Raw genomic sequence first — 26,587 nt, 5'->3', positions numbered from 1 at the left:
GATGGATGATCTTCTTAATAATCCTCTGTATTCTGTTTGCTAGTATCTTATTAAGGATTTTTGCATCTATATTCATTAAGGAGATTGGTCTGTAGTTCTCCTTTTTGGTTGTATCTTTCTCTGGTTTGGGAATCAGAGTGATACTTGCTTCCAGGAATGAATTTGGAAGTATAGCTTCTCTTTCAATTTCATTGAAAAGTTTGAAGAGTAATGGTAGTAGTTCTTCTCTAAATGTCTTGTAAAATTCAGCAGTGAATCCATCAGGGCCTGGGCTTTTCTTTGTTGGTAAGGAAAATTCCTTATTTTAAAAAATAGAATAGGAATCATTCTGTCTTACAGATAAATGATACATATTGGTGACCTTATTTTCTCCACACTATTGTTTGATTATCCTATAAATTATTTTATAATTATTTGTCAGGCGTTCCTATGTAAGAAACAGCTAAAAAATTTGAAAATGGGCAGCTGATGGAACCACATAGAAAAATATTGTAAGTGAATTGAAGTATCGCTATTAATGCTTCAATTTTCTTATTGAGCTATGCCAAGTATATCAAGAACTGTGAAGATCATGAGATATTGGCCTTTCAAGTTGGCAAGTTGGCTTGTCACACTTTCATGAGTGCTGGCAAATGACAGGAGACAAAGGCGCAACAGCCAATATGAGCTTCATATTTGCCTCGGTTGCCTTCCCCTCCAAGCCTCACAGGGAAGAAGGAGGTGAACCCTGTAGTGTTGCACACACAGTGAATGTGCATTATTGCTGAGGAAATCTGAGCTTGTTAAAACCCCTCACTCTTGTAAAAGGAGCTTCAACAAATCCTATTGAACTTTTTTTTTCCCCCCAAGGGAGACACTATCTCTGTCTTCCAAGGATGTTTATTGTCAAGCATCCTTGAAAAATTAGTCTGGTACATCATGAAGTGTAGCAATGTTACTTCAGAAGTGCATTCCAACAAAAAATTGTATCATCTTTCAGGAAGATAATGAAGAACTCTGTAGACTCTGAAAGTTATTGTTACTTCTATTGAATACAGTTTAAGAATTCAGAATTTTTCATTTTCTTTCATAATGTCAAAAAGAACATTTGACAGAGAAAGACATTTTCCCACATACTCAGAAGATGATTATGAGAGTAACAGTAGCACTCTAGATTCTCATGACAATGGTGGCAGCGATGATGATGATGACGATGATGAAATTGATTGCCAAAGCAGAGAATCAAATCATGAATCTTCAAATGATGATACTTTAGATGAAAGTATACAGAGAGGAATATGATACTCAGTTCCAGTTAGCTGTTTAACAAGATTGTTTAAAAAAACCTGGACCCAGTGTGTATGAGAAGTGGCCTCAGTATGCTGTGGAATCAAAGGAGAGATCCAGAAAGATCCAAGGCTGCATACTGTGCAAATTATGGGAACTTACTGAAAGAAGTGTGGGCCCAAGACCAGTGGATCCCCAAAACTCTGGTCAAAGGAAAGGGGCTTATGAAGTCAGGACATAAAGCTCCTTCGCCCAAAGTGCAATGTATCTGATTTGTCTCAAGCTAATATAAAAAGTATCAGTCAGTTTCCTGTTGCTCCTGATTCAGGATCTGGTTTTAAAGTTGCATATACCACTCTAATGATTTTGTTCATGTATAATATGTTGAGAAACTGGCAGTAAGGGCAAGAGTTTACAGCTCAGGATGACTATAATCAGCTCAAGTTGAATCCTTACCAAGATGGATTTCATCATGCAGTATTTTGAAACAAAAACCTGGAACAGATAATTTGCTAAAAGAATATGATGGTACTCTCTGTCTTTTATTAGATTTCTGCACCAAGATTTAATTCATGTGGCTCGTAGGTGGGCAAGTATTGAAAGCATATTGTATGAAAAAGTGATGGAAAGGAAATGATGTAGAAGTGAAAACTTTCATTGTATTGATCATGCTAATTGATACTTAAAAATCTAAAAAATGAAAAAGAAAACATAGTACAGATAACCTTGTTAATAAAAATAGAATTTGTCACATTTTAAAATATATTGTGTTCTCAAAATGAAAATATGAGAATAAACCAGAAGTAATACATTAAAATTCATTAGAAATATATTTGAAATATAGAATTAAAAATTACAAGAAGGGCATTTCCAGGATTGTAAATGGCAATTTTTATGCCTGCTTAAATTCTTATTTAAATTTCTGTTATTTTTCTGCCTCTTTATTCTTTTCTAAACTATTAATCAAATGCTTAAAATATAAAAAATTAAAAGACCTAATGGACATGGATAATAAATGGCTACTGATGTTACTGAAAACTAGTACACTGATCCAGGTGCTGGAACCAAATTGTCACCCCATATCCTGAGCGTCAGTTTGTATGTTCTTTCAAATGGATTCTCTGTGCTTTCCATAGTCTGAAAATTGCAATTAACATATTCAATTGATACTAAATATCATAGACTGACTTTTGACTTAAAAGTAGATATTTTATTTGCATCTTTAAATACTTCTTTTAAAACGCTGAATTCCATTTTAGAGAATGAGAGCATATAGTGTATATTGAAAGTAGTGTTCTGCATGACTTAGCATTGTATTTTAGCTCAAGTATGTACCTTTGTCAGTGCTTTCTTAGAATAATATAAAACATATTTCTCACTTTTGTTCTTCAGCTAAAGACCAGAGGCTTGTAGCAGAGAAGCAATTGAAAGTTTCTCTTGTGAATGTTCTGTCCTAGAATATGCCACCTGAGTGTAGGGAGCATAAGTGAGTTCTCAAAGTTAAGGTAGAATGCTGCCTAAGTCAACGTGATCTTAATCTCACAACCTCATTATTTCACTTTAAATTCCAGAGTTCCTGACACACCCATATTCACTTAGAAGCATATGGGACGATTTCCAAATCAAACCTAAATTATCTGATCCTTCATATTTGCTGTTTTTTGAAATATTGTTGCCATACACACACACACACACACACACACACGACTGAGAAGCAACTGTAGCACTACATTCAATAAGTATTCATTGAATAACTATTATATCTGAATACCATAGATTCAAAAATAGTAAGTAAAGCTAGTCCTTATTATGAACTGCATGTTTGTGTCCCCGAAAATTCATATTTCATAATATTAAACCCTAATGAGATGGTATTTAGATGTGGGACCTTTGGAAGATTATTAATTGTAGATAAAATCATGAGGATGGAATTCCCTGGGGATTAGAATCCATACAAGAGAAAGATAATAGAGAGCTGATATCTCACAGCATTGGAGAATATGGAAAGAGGTAGTTGTCTCCAGGACTGGAATTTGGACCTTAGACATGGAATCTGCTTGAGCTTTGATCTCCCAGCCTCCAAAATTTGAAAAATAAATATTTGTTGTTTAAGCCACCCAATGTACAATATTTTCGTTATAGCAGCCAATCTTTTGTTTTTTTTTTTTAAATATAGCCGCCAGTCTTTATGATTAAGAATTCTCAGGTCAATAGGGAAAAAGACATTTAATAAACAAATGCAATATTATATATCTATAGACATGTATATATGCATGTACATTGTATCTCTGTTGCCATGAAATTTTATTTTCATTGCAGAACCCAAAGAATATCCTTAACGTAAATCTGGGCAGCTTTAACATATGAAGTCTGTAGTAATGATATGATAGATTTGACTTGTACGTAACAGATGACTGTTAAGTTATTCTAGAGTAAAACTTATGGGAAGATGCTATACAATAATCTGGGTAACAAATACATTTTTCTGAAATTGTCTGTAATTTTCAGAGTACTTCATATTTTCTCGAGTTTTCATAGGATGCATTCAATATCTTAAGTCACATGGTTTGACTAATTCTAGTTTTTAGTATGTTTGGTGAGGACTGCAAAATGTGTTTATTTTAGTTGAATATGTTCAGATGCAGTGCGGGGAGGGACCCTAAGTTCAAAATCTCAGAATGTTTTGGCAGGACCAGCTCCTTTGTGTACTAACCACATTACTAACCACAAAGCTTCACTCTTGTCCAGTTCAGTGTGTGCATAGCTTTCATTTGGGAGAAAAATGGGGAAGAAACGGGGGAAAAAAGACTTTAGCACTTGGAGTTCCAGGAAAGCAATTGGTTGTGGCAAATGTTAGATGCATTTCGCCCCCCATTGTTTTCAGTGGTGGTATACCTGCTGATTTTTGTGATCCATCTTTCTCAGCTGATAGCTGAAAATTCAGGACCTAGTTGAATCCTGGCTATGTCTGTGCACCATTCCAGACATATCTTAACAGAGCATCTCAAACATGCTAATGGTTTATATTTCATACTAGCTTTTGAAATGAAGCACCTACCGAAATATATTGCTATACAGCAAATTATTGGTATTTTGAACTAAGTGTCATCTGGTAGTGCAGCATTTCTTAATTCAGTTAGATTTTGGGTGGCTTTAAAATATACCCGATAGTTGTGGCTTCTTTCTGCTTTGGCAGCAATCAGAATGCTTTGTATAAGAACCAAACGAGCATTTCTAAGTGTTCAGAAAAGGCTTAATTATGAAAGTAGACTTTTAAAATATAGGCACAGTTGATCTCTGTTATTTTTGAATTAAGTCTCAAGCCACAATGATAAAAATACAATACCTTGCCTGATTTCTATTTAGATCTGATCTGCTTGTCACCACAAACTCATCCATATATAGGGGGATTAGCTGTTCACATGCTCTTTCAGCATCCAAGTGCTGCATGTGGAGTAATGGAAAATGATTAATTTGTTTTGTCATTCTCTGTGAGAACACAGAACACCTCTTCAAAAGAAAATAACCCTTTATTCTGAAAACAGAGATTAATTATGTTCATCTCACCAAGGTGCTTTTAAGTAAATTAGCTGGACCTTACCTCAGCCAGGATAGCTATCATTCCTTATCAGTGTTTTGCATCAAGACCTTGTGTTCCATGCTCAATATACATGAGACAAATGTGATTGCCTACTTTACAGTGTCCTGAGGCCCCAGGTTGAGGGCTTTGCAGGTTTAAAGAAAATGATCAACATTTCTCAGTACCTTCTTTGTGCTGGATCTCTCCAGTACTGCCCAGTGTGGCTAAGCCCCACAGGAAGCCGATTGCTCTTCAGATCACACACCTCTCACACCTCCTCAACAGAGGCACAGACTTTGTTCTCCCATCTCTCTTTAGCTCAGTCTAGACAGTTTAACTCAACTCCACTGTCCCTTCATTTGTCTTCCATGTCTGTTACTTTGATTAATTCTTTAATTTTGATTCTATTTGTAAGCACTCCGTCCTTCAAAACCAGTTTGTAAACTCCACTTTTAAAAACTAATTTTGCCATAATAGTCCACCAGTATTTCTGAGTTTTAAATGTATTTTTATTTTTGTGGTGATGTGTTTTTCCATGCAATTGAAATTTATCATAAGCAAAATAAAAACTGAGCCATCAAAATAGAGTCCTGCTTGAAGGAATTTGTAGTTTTCTGGAGACAAGTAAACACACAGTTATGAAATGATCACATGTGTTTCATAAGCAAAATAAAAACTGAGCCATCAAAATAGAGTCCTGCTTGAAGGAATTTGTAGTTTTCTGGAGACAAGTAAACACACAGTTATGAAATGATTTCACATGTGATGGGAGATATATATATATATGTGCGTAGGAACCACTAAAATGGGCACTTAACTCAGACTTCAGGAGAAAGTTCATGGGATAGGACTAGTATTATCATTATAATAATAGCAGGTGTTTATTGTAATTGTGTTTCTGCAAGGCTCCAGTCTGAGTGCTTTGCATGTGTTAATGTATTTGATTGTTACAGCACCTCTACACAACCATTGTTATTATCGTTTCTGTTTACAAATGAAGAAGCAGTCTAATGCAGAGGGATTGGGAACTTCCCTACAGACTCATGGCCAGTAAGAGACTACACCAGCATTTAAACTCAGGCAAAACAAGTCAAGCGCCTATGCTTCTAAAGGCCATGTTAGAGAAGGTAGTATCCAAGCCAGATCTTGCAAGAGGACCAGGATCTAATTTAAGCTCTGTGTAACGAACATTGCAGACAGATGGAATGTGTCTTTCATGTGCAAAGTCATGATGGCATAAACGCTTTCAGGAGAGAAACAAAGTATGGAATAATATTATATTTGTCACAATACCATCAGAAACTCATTGGTGGTATTTAGATAAGAGGGAAACTATAAAAAAATATCAAGAGGAGGAACAAGGTAGGACATTTATAAAGTAGAAAAGTCAAGAGCAAGTCCTTTGCCTGACTTTTGTAGGCATCTTTTCTTAAAATATTAAATGACAAATATTTGGATTTGCTAATTTGATATGGCAAGCATCCAAGAAGACAAAAAGGCCTATTTTTCTTACTCAGTCATTCTGTCATAGTCATTCACTTTGAGCCATAAAGGATGAAGGTTTTTCCACCCCACAGGTGTTCTTGGATAAATAACCCCTAAATCCTATATTTAGTTTTCTCCTTATTTGACTTTCTCCTTTTAATACCTTTTTCATGCTCTTTTTGCCCTTTTAAGCTTAAAAACATCAGAACTCTACTGTAGGAAAAAGCTAAATCCACAGTGGATTAAGGGTAGAACTACAAAGGATGTTAAGATGTTCAGCTCCTAAGTTTCCACTTTCCTTATTTGAAAATGGAAGCCTATGCTTTAATTTCCCAGGTTCATAAAAATAGTTGTATCAAAGCTGAGATCATGTATCTCCTGATTTCTAATCAGAATTCTTTTCAACTTTATCTTAATACCTGTCCTTAAACAGAGTACTACCTCAAATAAAAATGTTATACTTATAGAAAGCATTATATGGACATTTAAGGACATTTTGAGAAGGTTACAAGTCAAAGTAGGTGTTCTTGAGGTGTAAGAGAAAGTATTTGGAGTGAATCAGGGGCATTTAGTATGGTACCCAGGGCCTTCTTGGGATTCAGGTTTTTTAGATTTTTTTGTTTTTCTGATCCTCAGAGAGCGACACACCAATGGCATTAGTAAATCCCTGGCCTGGGAGTTGGATGCCCATCTTGCCTTCCCTCATCACTTCTTAACTCCACGGATTCAGGGACTAAGCAGGCAGCACAGTAGTACAGCACTTGCATAGCATCCACAATAAGCCTGGCTTATCCCCAGCACCAGATAAATAAGTAAATTTAATAAAAGTAAAGTTCTAGACTCCATAATTCTTCTCATAATTACAGGTGAGACACTAGCAGTCTCTTCTCAAAACAATATCCAGAATATTGTTTTTAAGAATAAATGTGAGTGTGTCAGTCCTCCCTTAAAATTCTTAGATCTTCTGGCTAATTCAGATTCAATAGCTGATTGTAGCCTAAATGGCTCTCTTAAGATCCTATCCGGGCATCTTTGGCTGCACCTTGCAGCATGTTCACCATGCTCCCTCCTACTAGGCTGCACTGGTTCTTAGCCATTCATTCCTACGATGTGCCAGACCCTTTTGTTCTTAGTTTATTTTGTTTGCAAAGGTTTCCCCAGGGGTTCTCAAAACTCATTCCTTCTCTTCATTCTGCTCCAAAGTCACGACACCAAAGAGGCTAAGACTACTGCTAAATCTAAAAAACAACCCTGTTACTCTCTATCACTTTATCTTGCTTTATTTCCCTTCAGCATATTTTTTACAAACCCAATTTTTAAATTTGCTTCATTTTCAATAAAATGTAAGCTTCATGAGGACAAAGGGTTTTGCCTTATTTATTCACATCAGAAATAATGCCCAGTAGGCATTCAGTAAATATTTGCAGAATAAATAAATAAAACCTTTCTTTCACCAAGTGATATCCGTCATTAATTCACTTAAGCATTTATTGACTCTCTGTGCTATAGTAGACATGGGTAGAGTACTAGGAAAACAGTTTTTACCTAGTATTGAGACAAACATGAATCAAACAGTTGCCCAAATAAATCTGTTAATCCTCTGATAAGTGTTACCAAAGCAGGGCTCATGAGATGATGGAGAGCTCTTTTGATAGACTCAGAGAAGGCAGGGAACCTTCCATATAGAAATAATGGCTGAGCTACAGTATGAAACATAATAAAATTAGCCGGTTCCTTCAACCTGTATGCATTTCATCACAAAATTTTATATGTTAAAAAAATGATGAACTAGAATGCGCTAGATGCATGCTATAGTAGGTGGAGAAGCACATCTAAAGCATAAGTTGAGTTAAGGGACAGAGAGATGAATAGATGGATTTATATTGATCAAACAAATACAGCGGTGGTGAGTATATGGGTCCTGTCTATTAAGTTCTTTCAAATTTCCTATATGATTAAAAATACTTAGCATTGGGTGAGGAAAGTATTAACTATAAGGAGCCTGGAGGGAACACCATGTACAAAAGTAATCTATGGTCGTACCCTTCTTTTGTACTTTAGGTGATGTTGGTCAAATGAGAAATGCATTACTAAATATTGTATATAGTTTTAATTAAGATAACTTATCTTCTTTGTACTCTGTTGACTAATTTTTATTAGCTATGGTTTTAGATTGTCACTGAGCTTTTTTTTCTTTAAACGTTACTGAAGTTGATAATGCCTCAGATATTCAGCATTTTTTGTACCTGCTGTCTGGAAAGTACTTGACAATTTTCAGTGCAGTTTCATATTCCCTCTTACTTGACAATCACAGATACCCTGCAGCATAGGTTAATAGAGACCCATTATTATTTATCTTCATTTTACATATAAAAGATGGCAGCTTAGAGAATAGGGCATTCCCCAAACCACAGAGCACAAGTAAGCAGACTTTCTCTAACTATGGGTGTCCTCTCATATGGGGTGCTGATCTCCGGACATCTCACCAGTGTTTTTCATGAACTAGTTGGGAGCATTGTCTCCAGCCTCTGTTTGCGCTGTTACCTGCTACCATAGCGGAAATGACTAGCCTCCATCTCTTCCAGGAATCTCTTTATAATGTTTTCCCATCATTAACATGAAGTCATGTTTCATTTGGGTTTGGATTTTTGTTGTTTTTCAAGTGTTCTTAAATGTCTTTCCTCAGGAGTACATTTTAGTTTCACTTTTAAAAAGTAAATTTATTTCCATTAAACAGATTGTAGATCTCAAGTTCCTCATAAGATTATAAGTGTTTACTGTATTTTGTCTCACATAGGGAACACTAAACTGGTCCTCACTTATTCCCAAGTATTATTTTTCTTTATATCAGAGAGTAGGAAGAATAATATTTAAGAAGACAATGTCAAGAATATCTAGAGGAGAGAAATGTATAAATGTATATTTTCCCTGTCTTCTTTTCTTCAACTCATTCTTGGCGTTTTCTTACTGGGGGAAAAAAAAATCCCCCTAAGTCATTCATTTGGAGAGAATACTGCTTCTTGTTAAGCTAATAATAATAAGACAGATTGACTTCACTTTATTATTTGATTATGTCTTGTATTATGAAAATAATCTGGAAAGGCATGTATTTCAAATAGCTCTTCTTCTGGAAAAAAATAGTATACATGAGTCTTGAAAAAATACTTAGAAAGTCTTCTGTACTCAAGTTTTCCAACAAAGATAGGCTACTTAGCTGCAAGTTTCACACCTTTTAAAAGGAAACCTACCACTTTTGATTAGCATGTTATATGAGGACAAACAGAATTTGTTGACAAAAACTCTTATACATTTTAGGCCAGGTGTGTGTGTGTGTGTGTGTGTGTGTGTGTGTGTGTGTGTGTGTGTACTTGAATTTGGGACCTTGCACTTGCAAGGCAGGCGGTGGCACCACTGAGCTAAATTCCCAGCCCTTGGCTGAATGTAGACACTGATGTCATGTTATCATGTTAAGTGGGATTTTTATTTAACAAGCGTATGTACCCTCTCACCCCAAGATGCGCATTAAACACCTTTAAGTGGATATATGAATTTTAGACCTCTCTTAAAATACACAGTCTATAAATAGTGGACTCTTGTGATAGTTCAAAAAATCCACACAACTTTCTTCACTGGTATCTTCAAGGATGTGCATCAGCAGTGTGGGACTTTTCAGGCCTTTTCTCTGCTACTGTTCGGTGTGGTTCCAGTGAGTGTCTTAGACAGTTTACAGGGAAATGGGCCTTTGAAAGCCAATACAGCTGTGCTGGATCGAATCACCACCAGTGAAAGGCATACAGTCTGTCCTTTTTATGATCTCAGCCTTCCTCTCCTTGAAATGTGTTTATTCTGGTCCTTTCACCACCTTTCAGCTATTTGTCAGGAAAGTTTTACAGTGGAGCTCTTTCCAAATGAAATACAATTGCATTTTTGAACCCAAATAAACTGCTTCATAGCCTTGTTTAATGTGTGTTGTGCCAAAAATGTACACATTTATTTTAAAAATAAAAATATTGATGGCATCTCCTTTATCATCTAAACTTTAAAATACTTTTAATTTTATTAGCATTATACGAAAATTATATGTGGTAATTATATGTTAATAAGAAAGTAAACAGATGTGCATTTTTTACAAAGAAAATAATGTTGACTAAAATATGCCGATGGTAAAATTTATACCTTAAGTATTCTCTACAGGAATCTAAGAATTGGCAACGCATTCCTCTCTTTAATTCCTAATTGCTGCTACTTATATTGTCATACTGTATTATACAGTTTCCCTCAACCTGAAACAAAAGTATGTCAAAGAAAAATATACTGCAGACCAGTAAAAACTGCTTAACTGCACAGGGATTTCAAATGTTTTGAAACTTTGGAATAGTAAAACTGGAGGTTATTCTTTGCCCTTGTCAACAGATACCTGAACATTTCTGTAGTTGCAAAAGCCAGAGGGTCTAATAGACAGGATTTCTAAATTTCACTCTTGCTTCTACTACTTGATCTTGCCCTTAATCTGGAGAAAATAAATCAAACAGCAAACTCTTATTTATGGGTCTTTAATGAAGAGGTGAAGATACATGGGCTTATTAGAACATAGTAACTCTGGAATCATCTTTATTCAGCTGGCATTTATTTGAGGTACATCTTACAGGCCAGACAGTGTGTTGTGATAATTCTATATTTTACAAAAAAAAAAAAAAAGGTAAGAAAGAAAGTGTTAGTGTCACAGAACTCTTCTTGCATTTAGCATGGCATCCTTTTGTCAACAGAAAGGTTATCCAGACTTGTTTGTGTGTGCACAAGTGTATACTTAGATACATGACCCTGAGCCCAGACTACTCAGCTCTGGCAAGATAAAATTCTTTACAATTTCATCATAAAATTATTCTAGCAGAATAAACCCATCAAGGACATATCTTCAAACTGACTGAGAGTTTGTAGAATTGACAGCTACAGAGGGGTTAGGAAGTTTCATAAAGCACTCACTGTTGCAGCTTCTGGTTGCTGTGTACTTCCTTTCAACTTGATTTGCTATGAATACTTCTATAGTAAGAGCATTGCTATTTTTGTACACAGACTGTCTACATTTGAATACCAGTTTTGCTATTTCATGAATAAGAACTATTATTTAAACTCTGCTTCTTAATCGTCTAACCTCTATGATGCTGATACCAGTAATATCTACCTCACATGATGTGTGATGATTAGGAAGTGAACTAAAATTTAATCCAGTTTAAAATTTTTTTCTATTTTCAAATATAATTTAATTTTGAATTAATAGTTTTGTGGTTTATTTTTTCATCATGATCCTAAACAAGATTAAGATTAAGGAATCCTTTGCTTTGCTAGTGCTTCCCAGGCCACAGAAGTCCAGCTATTCAAGCCTGTGAGATAAACCAGATACATTCATGCAATACATTCGTTTTTTATGAAGTGAAGTCTCTCAGTATATTTTTCTTTGTTTTCAAATTTGGTGTCAAATTTAGTATATTTTAATGGTTTCAGAAAAGAAACATGTTTAAGCCTTTTTGTGTGCATCTAATTTACTTATTTTAAAAAAATACCCTGAATTAAGAAAACTAAAGACAAGCACCTTGTAATTTGCTAATGCCATTACTGCTATGTACTGGAGTAATTGTTTTCTTAATTCCAATGGTAGAGACTTGTCCATCCCTGTAAAGCATTAGGTCATATAAAGCAGAAAAAAACTGACCAACTTAAAACTGCCTACAAGTTTCCCTGACTTGACAAGAGATGTTTGCCTTAGGAACTGAGCATGATATTCGTGAAGTCTTTGAAAATCAACTATTTAAAATGTTTGTCTTCCTATGGATCTTGTCTCTATAGTAGTTTTAGTTTTGAATAAAAGTGAATTTGAATTAACATATAGTGCAGTAAGACTGTAATTATAGAACTCTGACCAATCTCACACTTAAAAAAAGTGGAAATATGCATGTTGTAGAGTCATGCATATATGTACATAAAAAGTCAGAAAATAAAAATATTTCCTAAAAGCACTTCATCATGAAATTTTATGGCATTTCTGAAGGCCTGGATACATTGTCCTCATTATTTCATGTCTTTTTTTTTTTTTGGCACTGGGGATGGAACTCGGGTCCTTGCGCTTGCAAGGCAGGCCACCGAACCGCTGAGCTAAATCCCCGACTATTTCATGTCTTATTGTTGTAGACACCTTAGAAGTATCAGCATCTGTACATTAAATTTATTTTTTTACATTTTATTTTTTATGATTATTAGTACATGTTTGCAGCACATAGTGATTACATTCATCTTGGGGAATTGGAACATGTACGTAACACGTCTTAATTCTTTTTTTCATCTCCTTACCCTCTCTTACTCACCCATCCCTCCCTCCTTCCCTCCTCCCATAAGGTTGGTCCCCTTAACGTGTTGCAAAAGAGCTATCTCCCTGTTTCCTATTATCTATTATTTTGCTCTTTTGATTTATTTATATTTTGGGTTTCTCCTATAAGAGAAATTTAAGTGATATTTAAGCTTATGTAACTGATTTATTTGATATTGTATTCTCAAGTTACATCTATTTTCCTGCAAAACCTTAAATTTATAAATTTCTGTAACATAACTGCAATTCACTTTTTCATTGTGTAATATTACATCTTTTGCCTGTGCATCCCCTCTTGGGAGCTCTGAACAAAACAGAAATATATCATCCATGTCTTATTGATCTTTGTGTGATATCTAGTATACATGCTTTTTAATCAACTAGCTAGAATATAAGATCAAAGAGAAAAGTCTATGTATCACAGAGTATTTCCCATATTGAGGAAGATATTCAGAAGGTAACACTTAAATGGAACATAAAGCACACCTGAAATAAATGATGAGTTAATGGAAACATGAGTTTGGACTAGAGGGTTGTGGAAAGGGAGAGCAAAAATAATTGCATTTAAGAAAGAAGAAACCAAGAAAGTTTCAAGATTCATTCACAATAATGTAGTGATTTGATTATATATGAAAATATAATAAAATATTCAAAATCAATTAGTATGTGAGCACATGCAAGCAAAATAATACTTTAACCAGTCACTTGGTTTGTTGAAAATTTTAAGCAAAGATATTTGTATAACATGCTGGCTTTGTAGTGGAGAAGGAGATTATTTACTTATTTTGATACCAAAATGAGTTTAACACATTTAACCCATGTTCAGAGAAAAATTATAGCATAAATAAAGGAAATAAAATTTTAATACTGCAACTATTAGAGTTTATGTTTATGAAGAAGATTTTATTCAATGCGTGCCCTTTGGCCTTAAAATCATCAGAGCACTACTTTGTATTTTATTGTTCAAGGGACACGATAATTCTTAGAAAATACATAATTATATTATGTAAATAAATATAGTATATATGGTGGCTAAAATAACCTGCTGTCCTAAACCTACTTCTTGTGGCCTATATTTAAAAGCATCATCTTGATGAATTTTTCCTATACATGAAAAGATTAAGTTCCTTAAAATATATGCAATGCTAGTGAGTACATTCAACGGGAGTAACAATAGTATAACCATTAAGCAGAAGGAAGAAAAACCTAAATCCTGTAAATGGACCATGGAAAAGAGGTGCAGGAGCTTGAAGAAAAAGTACATACAACTTCTTATTCAAAATAGTGAAAAGAGCATTCATACCCTTCTCTGTAAAATCACATCGCAAAAATAAGCCTATGAAGAAATAGACAAGCTGATTAATATATGACCAAACTAAACGAGAGTGATCTCCAGGTCTCAGAACACTGAAAAGTGGTAAGGCATCTCAGAACAAAAAAAGGTAAAACCCTAGTGCTTGTCAAGGAAATGGCAGCAGACATACTGAATTCTGCAGAGTTCTGAAAGGCTTCTTGAATTGAAATGATTGGTTGCAGCCCAATTGCCCATCAACGCGAGACTGGATAAAAATCAGAGTACTAAACCATAAAGAATGAGAAATTAGAGACATTTATAGCTAAATGGATGCACATTGAGACAATACTCTAAAGTGAAATATACAGGACATGTGAAAATACTATATAGGTTCTCTAGTGTGAGAAACTGAAAGTGTAAATAAGGACTAAAAGGTATAATAGATAATGTGAAATAGGAAGAAAAGGTAGAAAGGTGATGGGGTGTGGGAAAAGAAGATAATGGAATTAATATGATAGAAAGAAAAAATGGAAAGAAAGTCTTTGTAGATAGGGAGGGGTGGAAGGGTTGAAGGGAGGGCAGGGGAATGGGGGAAAAATAAGAACCAAGATGGATTATGTAAAGGTGCAAATTCCCAATGATGAATGTCATTACATTGTGTACCTTAAGTATACCAATAAAATTAATTTAAAAAAAGAGAAATGGTTGATACAATTACTGCAGAACAAGGTGGAAATAGGTACCTCAAAATTTTCCATAATAAAAATTTAGAATCTTAACTGTCTCCTTCTGCCTGCATGCAAACCCTGTGGGAAACATGAAATATACCCCCTGGATAAATTGCATCATTCAGGACGAGGATTGGAGAGGCCAGATAAAGGATGTCTGTTTGAAGGGAGATGGGATTGGTAAAAGAAAGGTAAAGAAAGCTGAACTCATTCTGAGAAAAAATTATTGCACAGTTTATAGTCCTTGCCTGATGAAAAGACAGATTAGCTGATTAGTGTACCATTACCTAATTAACCTATTATTTAATTTTCAGTGTTGATATTATTTGTAACAATAAATGCTGCATCATGTATCAATGTATAACTTTAAAATCTTATGGCTGAACAAAATAGAGGTGTTTGTCTCAGTCAAATGAGGTCCAGTAGGGTGGGCCCGTTTCTCCTGTCCTGTAGTTATGCCTTGTGCAGCATGTGATCTCTGAAGGCACCATGGAGTTGAGATGAAAGAGGGAACACAGGGGTTTTTAATTGTTTCAGTCCAGAGTCCATTGTTCCACATCATTCAAATGGGAGACATCAGAGAACACGTGGAATATCAGGTAGCCACTAATTTCCCTGCAAATTTGTGTCCTTGTTTCTGAAGAACATTTCATCTTATTCCTGTGGATTGGCCATAAGCTTTTGTTTGCTTGTTTTACTGAACAATTAAAGTTCACTTTAAATTCCAAAACTAAAACCTGTTGCCTGGTTGTATGATTTAGCACTGACAGAACTAAGAATACAGAGATGCATATGATACCTACTGTATTGTCTCTGGTCTTAAGGTTATTCTGCCACTTAATCTCTTCTTTCACATTGGCTTTGAAATAATTTCCAGATCATTCCCTCTTAATGCTAATATCAGTAGGTGTAACAGGGCCAGCTAATCAAAGATTGTGTAATAAGTTATTGATTTATAATCAACAGGATCTATGTTTCTTTTGCAAATGTTTAATTTCAGATGTCTCTCCTATCTTGAAAACTGCTCCCTGTTTCCTTTTTAAGTAAAATAATTGCTTAGGATGCTTTTCTTCATTACAGTAACATTGGAGAATCTCTAATATGCTTTATAGATAAGTAACTGCAAATTCATCTATTTCTTAATATTACCTTCTGGTTTATTTCTGATGTTCACTGAAGCAGGTTTGTAAATTAATATGAATATGAAATGCTTTATAAAAAGTTTCATGGCATTATCAGTTGAAAGCAATTATCCAGGAAGAGTTTTTATATCTGAGTCAGTCTTGCAAATGAATCTCATATACTTTTTGAAAGTAAACAGTTTTTCTCATTTAAAAAGCTATAATTTATTCTTGGAAATATAATACTAGTATATCTGTTCTTATTTCAGTCCCTAAATCCGTAACTTGATTTGCTTATACCAGTGGTACAGCTCATTTTTAGATTTAGATTCTGAGAGTATTAATCAATTCTCTATAATGTTTGGCTTCCTTATGTTTTGTTTTCCAGAGTACCCGAGTGGCCTTGGACCATCTGGAGTCTGTACCTGAGAAACTGAGCCTACTGGAAGACATCAAAGACTTTCGAGTGAGGAAGAGTTGGCTTGTCTCTCAGTATTTTTACCTCAATGAGAACACTTGACATCTTCCTTATGTGCAGAGGAAATTGTTGGAAGGGAGGAAGGACTGAAAAACATTGGGGACTTCAAATACTCATGCTCTCAGAGTTTGTTAACATTTGTGAAGTCAGAACTGAAAATAAACTTGAGTAGTAGCAAAATATAGGAAAATAGACATTCTCACCCCACCACTACAAGTTCGTTTGTCCCCCTAAAGCTATAACAATAGTTTAGAAAAATCTGGTAATTAAAGGGAGTTATCCATTACATTGACAATAGATAATGTTTTGATTAGCAAAATTTAACTTGTGGATCATCTTTTTTACAAACTGCTATTTTAGAGCTGTAATAGTATACAGGTTATCCCTATGCTATGATACATCAATTCAGACCCACACAGAGTTTTAGACACCATTATCTCATGCCATTTATCGATAGAACTCTAAACACAAAGCATTTCATTATCAAGCCAATTAATTGCATGTGTAGATTTACCTACTGCACATGTATTAAGTTCATCAAGAAGAAAGCTCAGTAGTTCCACTGCCTGCCTTGTAAGTGCAAGGACCCGAGTTTGATCTCTGGTACCAAAAAAATAAAAGAAGAGAGATGCAAACAAACCCTGCCATCCAGTCCTACCAGAAGAGTCCCTTCCCAGAGAACATCTTTATACATCCCCTTAGGAATGCAAATGTACATTTTTAGCAATTTATATGTTAATTGGCAAGGTCAGTATAGTTAATATGACATGTATAAATAAATCACCAAAGGTAACAATGTGAGGGTTTCAATTTGTAAACCATGTAACTTCTTGTTACACATTGACCTTAAAAATTAGCTGAATGAGGTTCTGTTTAAATCTGACGTATTGTTTGAGACTTCTATGGATGGGAAACATAGCCAGATTATGCTATATGGATTTATTGGAAGCACTGATTTCATGTGTCTCTCAAAGCCTACACTTTTAAAATTACCTTACACTAAGCATTTTTTTTAATTTGGAAATTAAACAATTTTTGAGAGAGACCTAGATTAAACTGACACTTTCTGAAAGCTAGACTAGTACCAAGAGGGGGAAACCATGTTTCTAGTATATTTTTAAAGTTCAGATTCTTTCTCATGATTTGATTATATTTTTGCAGTTTAAATCCCAATCAGAGAATTATGAAACCAGCATCCAAGACCAGCTAGTTTTGATTTCACCCTTATAAAGCCCAATGTACATAGCAGGGCCTATGTTATACCTGTATCCTGTCTCCCTTTTGCTCTTTAGTAACAGAAGTCATGTAAGTTAATGAAGGACAGGTAAGCAGCAGTATTGGAAACAGGTGGCACTTGTCACTGAAAAGCAGATGCCTGTCTTATATCAGCATACAAGATAGAGTTTAACCTCCAGTGACAGCATACTTTTCCCAGTGGTCTTCACTGAACTCAGTGTTCATAAGTACAGTTGTATTTCTTACTGTTGCTAGAAGGTTTATCCTTATCCTAGTTAATTGTCAAGTATTTAATTATCTACAATTCTAGTTATGTACATAAATATTGTATAAATATGTAATTATCTGCATGTCCAGCTTATAATACAGAAACTGACATAGAAATGTCTTTATAATGAAATTTTAAGTGTTTGCAGAATTCAGAACTATACTTTCTAATAATTTAAAATGAGCCCTTAGCTAAAAAAGGAAGAGATTAATTAGCAAATAAATACGTACTATGCAGCAAACAGTAGCTAAATATATTAAATTTTTTTGTAAATTCAGAAGTACCCCATTTAGATTATTTTCCCTATTTTACAGATAGGAAAACTGAATCTTAAAGTATAGAAATTAGCTGTAAATATATCTACTTCTTTCTGCTTTCCCCTGGCACCTCTTGAAATCCATTCACTGAAATGACTTTCATGAAAACAAATAGACATAGTCTTAGATGAGACTCCATGAGTCCTTCAGATTAGTAAAGATGGGTTTATTTCAAATCTCTAAAACTTTCTAAAAATTAGCAGCTGTGAACAAGTGGGCAAAGCCCTAAGTTCTTGTCCACATTCAACACACACACAAATTCACTGTGTTAGGAGATATTTTCTCATCCATAAAGTGAGGTACTTGTTTGGTTTCTTCCCACACTGATACTGCTAGTATATGCGTGAAAATATACTTGCCAAGCATATTTCTTGATAGTACTGTAGTCTGTGAATCAAAGTATGAGTACCAAGCTCATCCTGTTTTGATAGGCTTACCGTTGTCTAAATGTCTCACCCTCACCTCCTCCTCCTGCCTTGCCCTTCTTTTCTTCTCCCCAACTCCCCTTCTTTCACTGTCCCCCTCCACTCTGCAAGCATGGGAATCCCATATCTAAATATCACATATTTGATAAGACGGAAAAGAAATAACATTGAGTTCCAAACCCTAATTGGCTACACATTACCTAGCACTAGGCAAATTATTCATCGCTTCTATGAGCTTCATTTTTTTTTGTTGTTTTTTTTTTATAAAAATGAGAACTTTGCAATTCTAATTCCCATCCGGCTTGAACATTCAGTAGATTTAGGGTTCCTTGCAACTGTTTGAGGTACTAAATGTCATAGATGATTTTTCTTACCAAAACCAGTTGCCCCTTTTTATTTTTTTCTAAATTTTCCTAAATCATGAAAGTAATGTCTAAATAATGGGCTATACTGACTCTGTCCTTTTTCTTCCTCCTCCAAAGACTGAAAGGGGAAAAAAGAAAAGCCTTCAGAATTTTTGCTTTCTTACTTTATTTCCTGAATTTTATGTGCTTATGAAGGCAAATGAGACTCCTCTCAGTTTTAAAATAAGTATGACATTAAGTTTAAAAGATAGAATGTTAAGACTAAGTGATATAGAAGGGCTTCAGTTTCAATAGTAATACATTTTTCTTTTAACAAAGAAAATGCTGAGTACTCTTCCAAAAGACAATATAAAACCAAAAGTGGCACAATGTCATTAATGACTGTCTTCAGATGACTAATGGTCACTCAAACGTTTTTCCTTTCAAATAATGGTTACCAGCCATTTCAAATGGCATCAGGACTAGTTGTAAAGAGAACTTAACCAATATGGGATTCATGTTATCACCCACAATGACCATTTTATCTTTTTTCCTTTGTGCCTTGTTTTCCTGTGTATGTCTTTCTACATCACTGCAATCATTTGTTACCTATATGTCTATATTTTCTTACACTAACTTTGAGCTCTGATTTTTCTTTCATCCACCAGTTCAGTCTCTGTTTTTTTTTTCTTTTTCCAGGATTCCCACTATTCCTCTGAAAGAATTAATGGTAGATCTTCTAAATACAGGGTTCACAGAGATTCTCTTAAGCAATGCCAAGATGACACTAAGTACAGAATCAAAAGCTTGAAGGTAATGTTCTTTGTGTACATTTTTAGTCTTGGAGTGTTATCCATGTCTAAGCCTACAACTTCTTAGGTAGCTCTCACAGTGTTTGTGTAAGGACACTTGTGGAAGAGAAGATTTTCCTTGAAGATTGTGCTTATCATTTTTGGTGTGGAAACTAAGCCCATGCCATTGTTAATGTGTTGTCTTTGAGAATTGATGCTGTTCAAGATATCTTGAGCTAGTAAACTTCTAGTTGCTTCGATGGTCAAAGTCTTTGTGTGTATTGTTGCTCTCCTCTATGTTTAAATCCAGCTGCTCTTAGCACTGAAGTCCCCCCAAGCAATGCACAGTACTTTGTAAACTATAGTCTTAGCATTCTCAGTCATTCTTCTCCTGAGTGTACGATCTGTGTGCTATACTTTAGCTAATGACTTGTATACATGGAATCAGAGTACAGAAGACTGGGAAATTTTGACCACAATGACAAACATATACCATTCCCTTGGCCTGCCCAGTATCCATCTGTGGTTGATGATAAACCCATTTGACCTTAAACAGTTCTTAGCTTTGAGCAGATTTTCAACCTCAATATCAAACATCTCCAGCCCGAAATTTGGTGTAGAGATCATGGCATGTTTAGCGACATCCCTACAGTACACTCACTAGATGCCAGTGACATCTAAAAATGTCTCCAGATATTTCCAGGTATCTCTTGAAGGACAAAATTGCCCCCTTTTGAAAACATTGACCTAGGGAGACTATCTATATTCAAATGTGCACTCCAGGGCAGTCTCTCTCCCGCAAAATTAAAATAAAATAAAATAAAGTCTTAGTCTTTCTTTGTATTCTTAACAAACCTTAATATTTATGAATATTCATTATGCTGTATGTATCCACTAATTACAACCAAATAAAATTATTTGTGCGACGCTTCCTCCCTCCTCAGAATGTAATTGGAATTAATGCTCAATGGATATGAAGGTATAAGTCGTCCTTAGCATGCTTATAATCAGCACTTACATCTTCCATACCAAACAAAAATTAACACAGTTATGTGACACTATTGATAGCTTTTTTGTGAAAAGGACTTCTTATGAATTTATATTTTTCTACCTTTGTTTTTATAGATAAATGTCATTGACTATAGAGGTAAACTTGTAGGCTGATTTGGAAATTTTCAAGTTCCCTAAATCATCTTCCAGCATTCCTATCAGGTCCAATATACTCAAGCAAAGATTTATACTTTACCAGAAAAATAAAGTTTAAACAAGAGCTAAGGACAATCACTAATTATTGAGCAAGTATTAGAACAAACTACATGAAATCACCCTCTTGTAAGTGTTAAATGCCTTATGTTTTCTGTCATACTTGATCCTCATAGCAACCCTGGTATGTTAGAATTATTATTTTTCTTCTTTCACTAGTGAAGAAAGTAAGGTTATAGACTTAGCTATGTATTTGACTGGTATGCTATCACAGCATAAGTTTAACTTCTATCCCTTTAGCTTTCTAGAACTCAGAAACATAAGATTATGTTTCAATATGTAAAAGTCAGTTTTCTCCAAAAGTACAGAAACATGACACATATCTATTAGTTCAACAGAGGTTTAGATGCAAGAGAAACACTGAAAACGTTATTTCTAATACGACTATATTTGGAATTAGGTGAGTTGGTGCTGTCTAGTGGCACCCAAATTGCTGTAAATCACTGCAATTTCCATAACAAAATGGCAAAGCTATGCATGTTTAACATTTTCAGCAAGTAAACTCATTGAAGTTCTGTTTAAAATTACATTTGCAGCTGAAGACAAAATCAGGCCTGGCTTATAAGGCTAACACTTGGGAAAGTGAGAAGCTAGTTTAAAAGCTTAGCAAATATATAGTACATGTGTAGGAAGGATCACAGCATTTGTTTTTTGATGGCATTGTTCCACATTAGTATTACTAAAGCATTTCAAAACTTCTTCCAACATGAAACTCATGGGAAGATCACATAATTCATAGTCATTGGAAAGGAAATGTAGAGCCACATGTTTTACTAGTTGTACATACCAACAGTTATTTGCTGATACTGTTTTTATGAAAATAAGTTACTCAAAGGGACTGAGAGGAAAGGAGCGTCTAAAGAACCATGTGGTTAGGTAGGTTTTAAGAAAGTTAGTTTAATCCTTTCTTGGCCCTATGAGTGATCAGAAATACCTCTGATTAATCATTGATATACTGAAAAAGTACTATAAATAAGAGAACTTGGATCATTTCATCAGCTTATAAAAATCTCCCATATTTTCTAGGACAGAGTTTTTAAAAAGATACCTTACTAGGATTTCAGTTCAGTGTTTCTGCCTAAAACTGTTTTCCCCGGAAATAGTTACTGTAGAATTCCTTTTAATTAAGTAAACACATTACTGCTACCATAATGTAAAAACAGTATCCTTTCTGTTGGGTATGGGGGTGAGGAACAGGTGTGTAGAGATAGAGAAGGTATGATCTTCATGGAGGGATAATTACTTTATTATCTTAATTCTAAAAGATAATTATGGCAGTTTTTCTACCACAGAGGTAAGTAAACTGCCCATAGCCTGAGCTTTGCGTGCCGACTTCATATGTAAATAAAATTTCGTTAGGCTGTAGCCATACTCATTCACACACTGTCTGTGGCTTCCTTTGGATACTAGTGGATACTACTTTACTGTAGGATTGAGTAGTACAAAGGAAACTGTATGATTCACGAAGTCTGGAATTTTACTATCAAGCCCTCTCAAGAAAAATTTGAAAGCCCTTGGTCTAGAGAAAAGAAAATATGATCAGTCTCTTTTTTTTTCCTTTACACATTATTGAAATACTTCCTTTACTTTACTTACCAATTAAATACTAGTAGAGAAATTCTTCTAATAGAGAAAGCACTGTGCTAGGGAATCAGGCAAAGGGCATAATAAGAAAAATGTTTCTAAATCCTTGACAATTTAAGGCCTTTAAGCAAACATTGGTAGTGAAAAGAAGAACAGGGTAGTTGGACTGAAGGTGGCCCAGTAAACTTCATTAGTAGTTAGAGGAAAGAAAAATGCTTAGGAGTCTCTTTGAAAAGAGGCTTGTATGGCAAGGTACAGGGAAATGTTTTATCCACATCTTAGTTTGGAAGAGGTTCTTTATTAGCATTTCAGTTGTGGAACTCTGACTGTATTGCTGTTGACAGACAAGTAACTGTTGAACTATCAGAACCATGTTGGCAACCTCCTTATCATGTTGTTGCTGTTGTAAGAAAGCAGTGAAACATCCAGCGTGCCCACATCAGCAGTGGATAGAAAGTTTAGCAGGAAAGGAAAAAGTCAAGTTCTCATTCAGTCCAAGGCTACAGCTGAGCTGCTGTTTATTCCCAGGTCAGTCACCAGGACAACAGTGACCAGATTTCTAGAAACCTGTGAGATTTAGAGTAGCGAGAGCATGCACAATTATAAGAGCATAATATAATATAAAAATACAATAATACAATAATACACTAAGCTGAACAAGCTAATTGAACAAAGCCTGATCTAACAGTTTATAGTTAGAATTCAATTCCAAGCTGAACCTAACACATTTTCACTGATTCTCTGTAGACCAAAAAAACATTTCATGGCCTCTTTTCCACCGGCCTAATTGAGTTTCTGAAGGACATACAGTCTTCCTTGCTGTCCCAGCTGTTTCAAATAGAACAGAATGTCCAAAAGTCAGCCAGTTACACAGCATTGCTAATCTGAATTCACAGAGGAGCACCGTTCTGCCCAAAAAACTCTTCATTTGTTACCTTTACACATACTAAATATATGGTTTTAATTAACACCGGAATTTTTTAGTGAAATCACAGAAGACTTATTTTTTCCCATTATTCCTCCCCCTGAAAGGAAAATCATCATTTTTAACTTCGAGCTGATATGTAGCTGCTTTTTAAAGAAGCAGATGTTGTGTAGCATATGAGGCAGGCGAGGAAGTGTTGATAATGGCTTTCAGCTGCCCAAGCCCTTTGTCATATTTGTTCAATGTAAGCATGTTTGGGATATAAGTACGTACTTTGCTCCTGGAATTCATTTCTCCCTCATTGAATCTCTCTGTGATTTGTTTCTGCCTTGCTCACAGAAATTATTAGCTGTTAGCACTTTCTCTGGAGAGTCAGCTTTTTCTGATTTAAGTCTTCTCTAACCGTAATTTCTAAATCACACCATGCATAACTCCTGGTACAACTCAAGATTGTAGGTGTTGCATAAATGTGTTTATTTTAATGACTACTAAAGTATATCAGTAGTATATTATTCATGTGATTTTACAGATACTGCCTAGGCATAAGAGTAGCAACCAGGGGAGAATTTGAGAATACTTTAACTCTATAATACTCTAGTTGTCTCTGTCGCCACTCTTCTCCATGCTTTGATAGGAAATTATATGTAAACTGCTATGCAGATATATCTCTGTGCTTCTCTCAATCTAAGCTAGTTTCTGAGGCTTCTCTTATACAGAGAATGCAAGGTGAAATTTTAAGAACACATAGAAGAAAATAGTAATAAAACTATACAAGTAAATGCACATTGAAGCTTGGAAAATGATATCTTACTGGATGGCGTACCATTTGAGAGCACACTGTCTGTCTTCCATGTGACTCCACAGATACATAGTGAGCATATACTATGTGTTAAATTGGTGCTTATATTTTAAAAAATATTTTTCTAGCTTCTATCTTTCTAGAATTATAATATGTTTTCAGTAATACTTAGGTAATATATCTAAAATTTTATAGATAGTCAAATTATGCTGAAATACAAATACACTTTTACTGTTTTGAAGTGGTCAAGACAAACATGCTGCCAGAATGTTTAACTAGTTGATTTCATTTTATATTTTAAAAGTTAGACAAGGCTGGGTATATTGGAAACACACCTATAATCCTGGCACTTGGGAGACTTGAGGCAGGAGGATCACCATGAGTTCGATACCAGTCTAAGCTACATAGTGAGTTCATGGCCTGCATGAACTACATAGTAAGACCTTGTCTAAAAAAACAAAGGAATGGAGGGAGGGAGGAAAGAAGGAAAAGTTAAGGGAAGGGGGAGGGGAAAGGAAGAAGGAAGGGGGGAAGAGGAAAGAGGGGAAAGGAAAGGGAGAGGGGGGATGGGGGGGAGAGAGAAGTTAGATAAAAGATCACCAATGCAATCGAGAGCTTTTTCTTTTTTGTGAAATGTGAAAATACTAATGCATCAAAAATTATTCAGGAATCCCCCTGGGTACTTAATTGAAAATACTAACTGCTAAGACTACTAGAGCCCCACTGTGTTATATTCAGTTCCTTTAACAACTTGTTGAATAATTTGCTCAACAAGGACATTTAAAAAGGAAAGACTATGAAAAATTCACCTATAGAGACCATCTTTAGTCATCAAAATGCAAAGTTCTTGTTACTAAAAAATATAAGGAATGCTAGTTAAACATATTAGTTTTTATATTCACCCAAATAATTACTGTTTCCTTTAAAGTACATTTTTTGTTGTTTAGTTATGGCCTTGGACATTTACTGAGGAATATACACCACAACAAAATGCATAATGTAGAGTGGTCATTCAATTGTTGTTGCCACACATGGCATTTAAGTGAAGTACAGGGTTAAGAACCATGATTTTTCTGCATTATTTTTTTTTTAATTTTAAATTGAATTTCTCGGTACATTCTAGGTAGACAGTACAGTTACTTTAAGAGAATAAGTAATGATTATAATGAGCCCAGCCTCACTAAAACATCTTGTATTTTTGCCTTTAAGTCAGTGACACAATTTTTGAAAACCCTTTAATTTCAAATTTTTATCTACCATGAGTAGATTTGGTTTCTAAAAATAGATGAAAGTCATGTGGAGACACATCTGAAATATATAAAAATGTTTTCACTACTGATTTTCTAGTAATACAAAATTTTATACAATAAAGTAGGGATAATTTTATTGTACTATGAGATAAACTATTCAAAGAGTTTCAAATAGCTGATCTAGCAAAGTATTTTCATGAGTCTGTAATTCTGGTCTATGAATATTTTGGGTTTTTGGTATTGCTGAATCAGTTTGGATTTTCTACAGTAATGATAGTTTTTACAATTAAATGCCCTGCCATTCACGATTTCAAGATCTGCCAAGATTGATTAGAATGATAAAAATGTTTAATAAAAGTGATGCGATATTAGTTGTGAGAGGATTTGGATATGATCTGGTCTGACACTTTACTTTTTTAAATGAAAAAAAAAAAAAACAAACCTAAGATATAGCAATTTCCAATGGTTCAATTTCCACAGTAGAATGTCTTTGGTTGGGAGATGATCATATATGATCGTCACTGAGTTCCTTAATTCAGGAGCCACTGTACTAAACTGTAAAGTATTTGGATGATTAAATAGAAGAATGAGTAGATGAAAGTCACCAACAACCAACCAACCTCCCCCTCACAGAGGTGGAAATCTGAAGTAGCAGGCATGTAGATTGAGATAGCAAAAGCAGGCTTTAAATAAGCCATCTGCTGATACTGAATTTTGAAATAGGAATGAAGTATGCTGAGGAAAATGTTAAGCTTTCTTTAGAACTAATGGAACATTGAGAATTTAAAGTGGAGCAGAAAAGGAGAGATGGTAAACTTGTTTTACGAGAGACAAATCCAGGAAAACATTTCTACCACAGATTCAGAAATGCATACGTGCTTTTTTTCCTTTGCTCTAGGGAAAAGGCTGGATAAATTAAAATTCAAAAATTAAATGTATCATTTATCTTGTAAACTTTGAACTTACAGTATTCCTGAGAGAAAAATACTTTGTGGGCATCATTAAATATTAATCACTAGATATCAGTTTAGCAAAGAAATTTAGTCAAGTTGGAACAGCTTTTAAGAAACCA

The 26,587-nt window shown here is 34.8% G+C and overlaps 1 protein-coding gene across 1 annotated transcript in view; it reads left to right on the top strand.

Annotated features, from left to right (window-relative positions):
- The window catches only part of Cep128 (centrosomal protein 128), a 410,341-nt gene that overhangs the window by 370,057 nt on the left and 13,697 nt on the right, over positions 1-26,587 (top strand). Inside the window, exons 23-24 of the mRNA XM_033766889.1 lie at positions 16,224-16,301; positions 19,603-19,716. Of these exons, the coding sequence (XP_033622780.1) occupies positions 16,224-16,301; positions 19,603-19,716 (192 nt within the window). The remainder of the gene's footprint in view (positions 1-16,223; positions 16,302-19,602; positions 19,717-26,587) is intronic.

The sequence above is a fragment of the Fukomys damarensis genome, unplaced genomic scaffold, assembly GCF_012274545.1.
Source record: "Fukomys damarensis isolate Sample0158 unplaced genomic scaffold, DMR_v1.0_HiC HiC_scaffold_21, whole genome shotgun sequence".
Taxonomy (NCBI): domain Eukaryota; kingdom Metazoa; phylum Chordata; class Mammalia; order Rodentia; family Bathyergidae; genus Fukomys; species Fukomys damarensis.
This window is presented reverse-complemented; position numbering and strand designations above follow the sequence as displayed.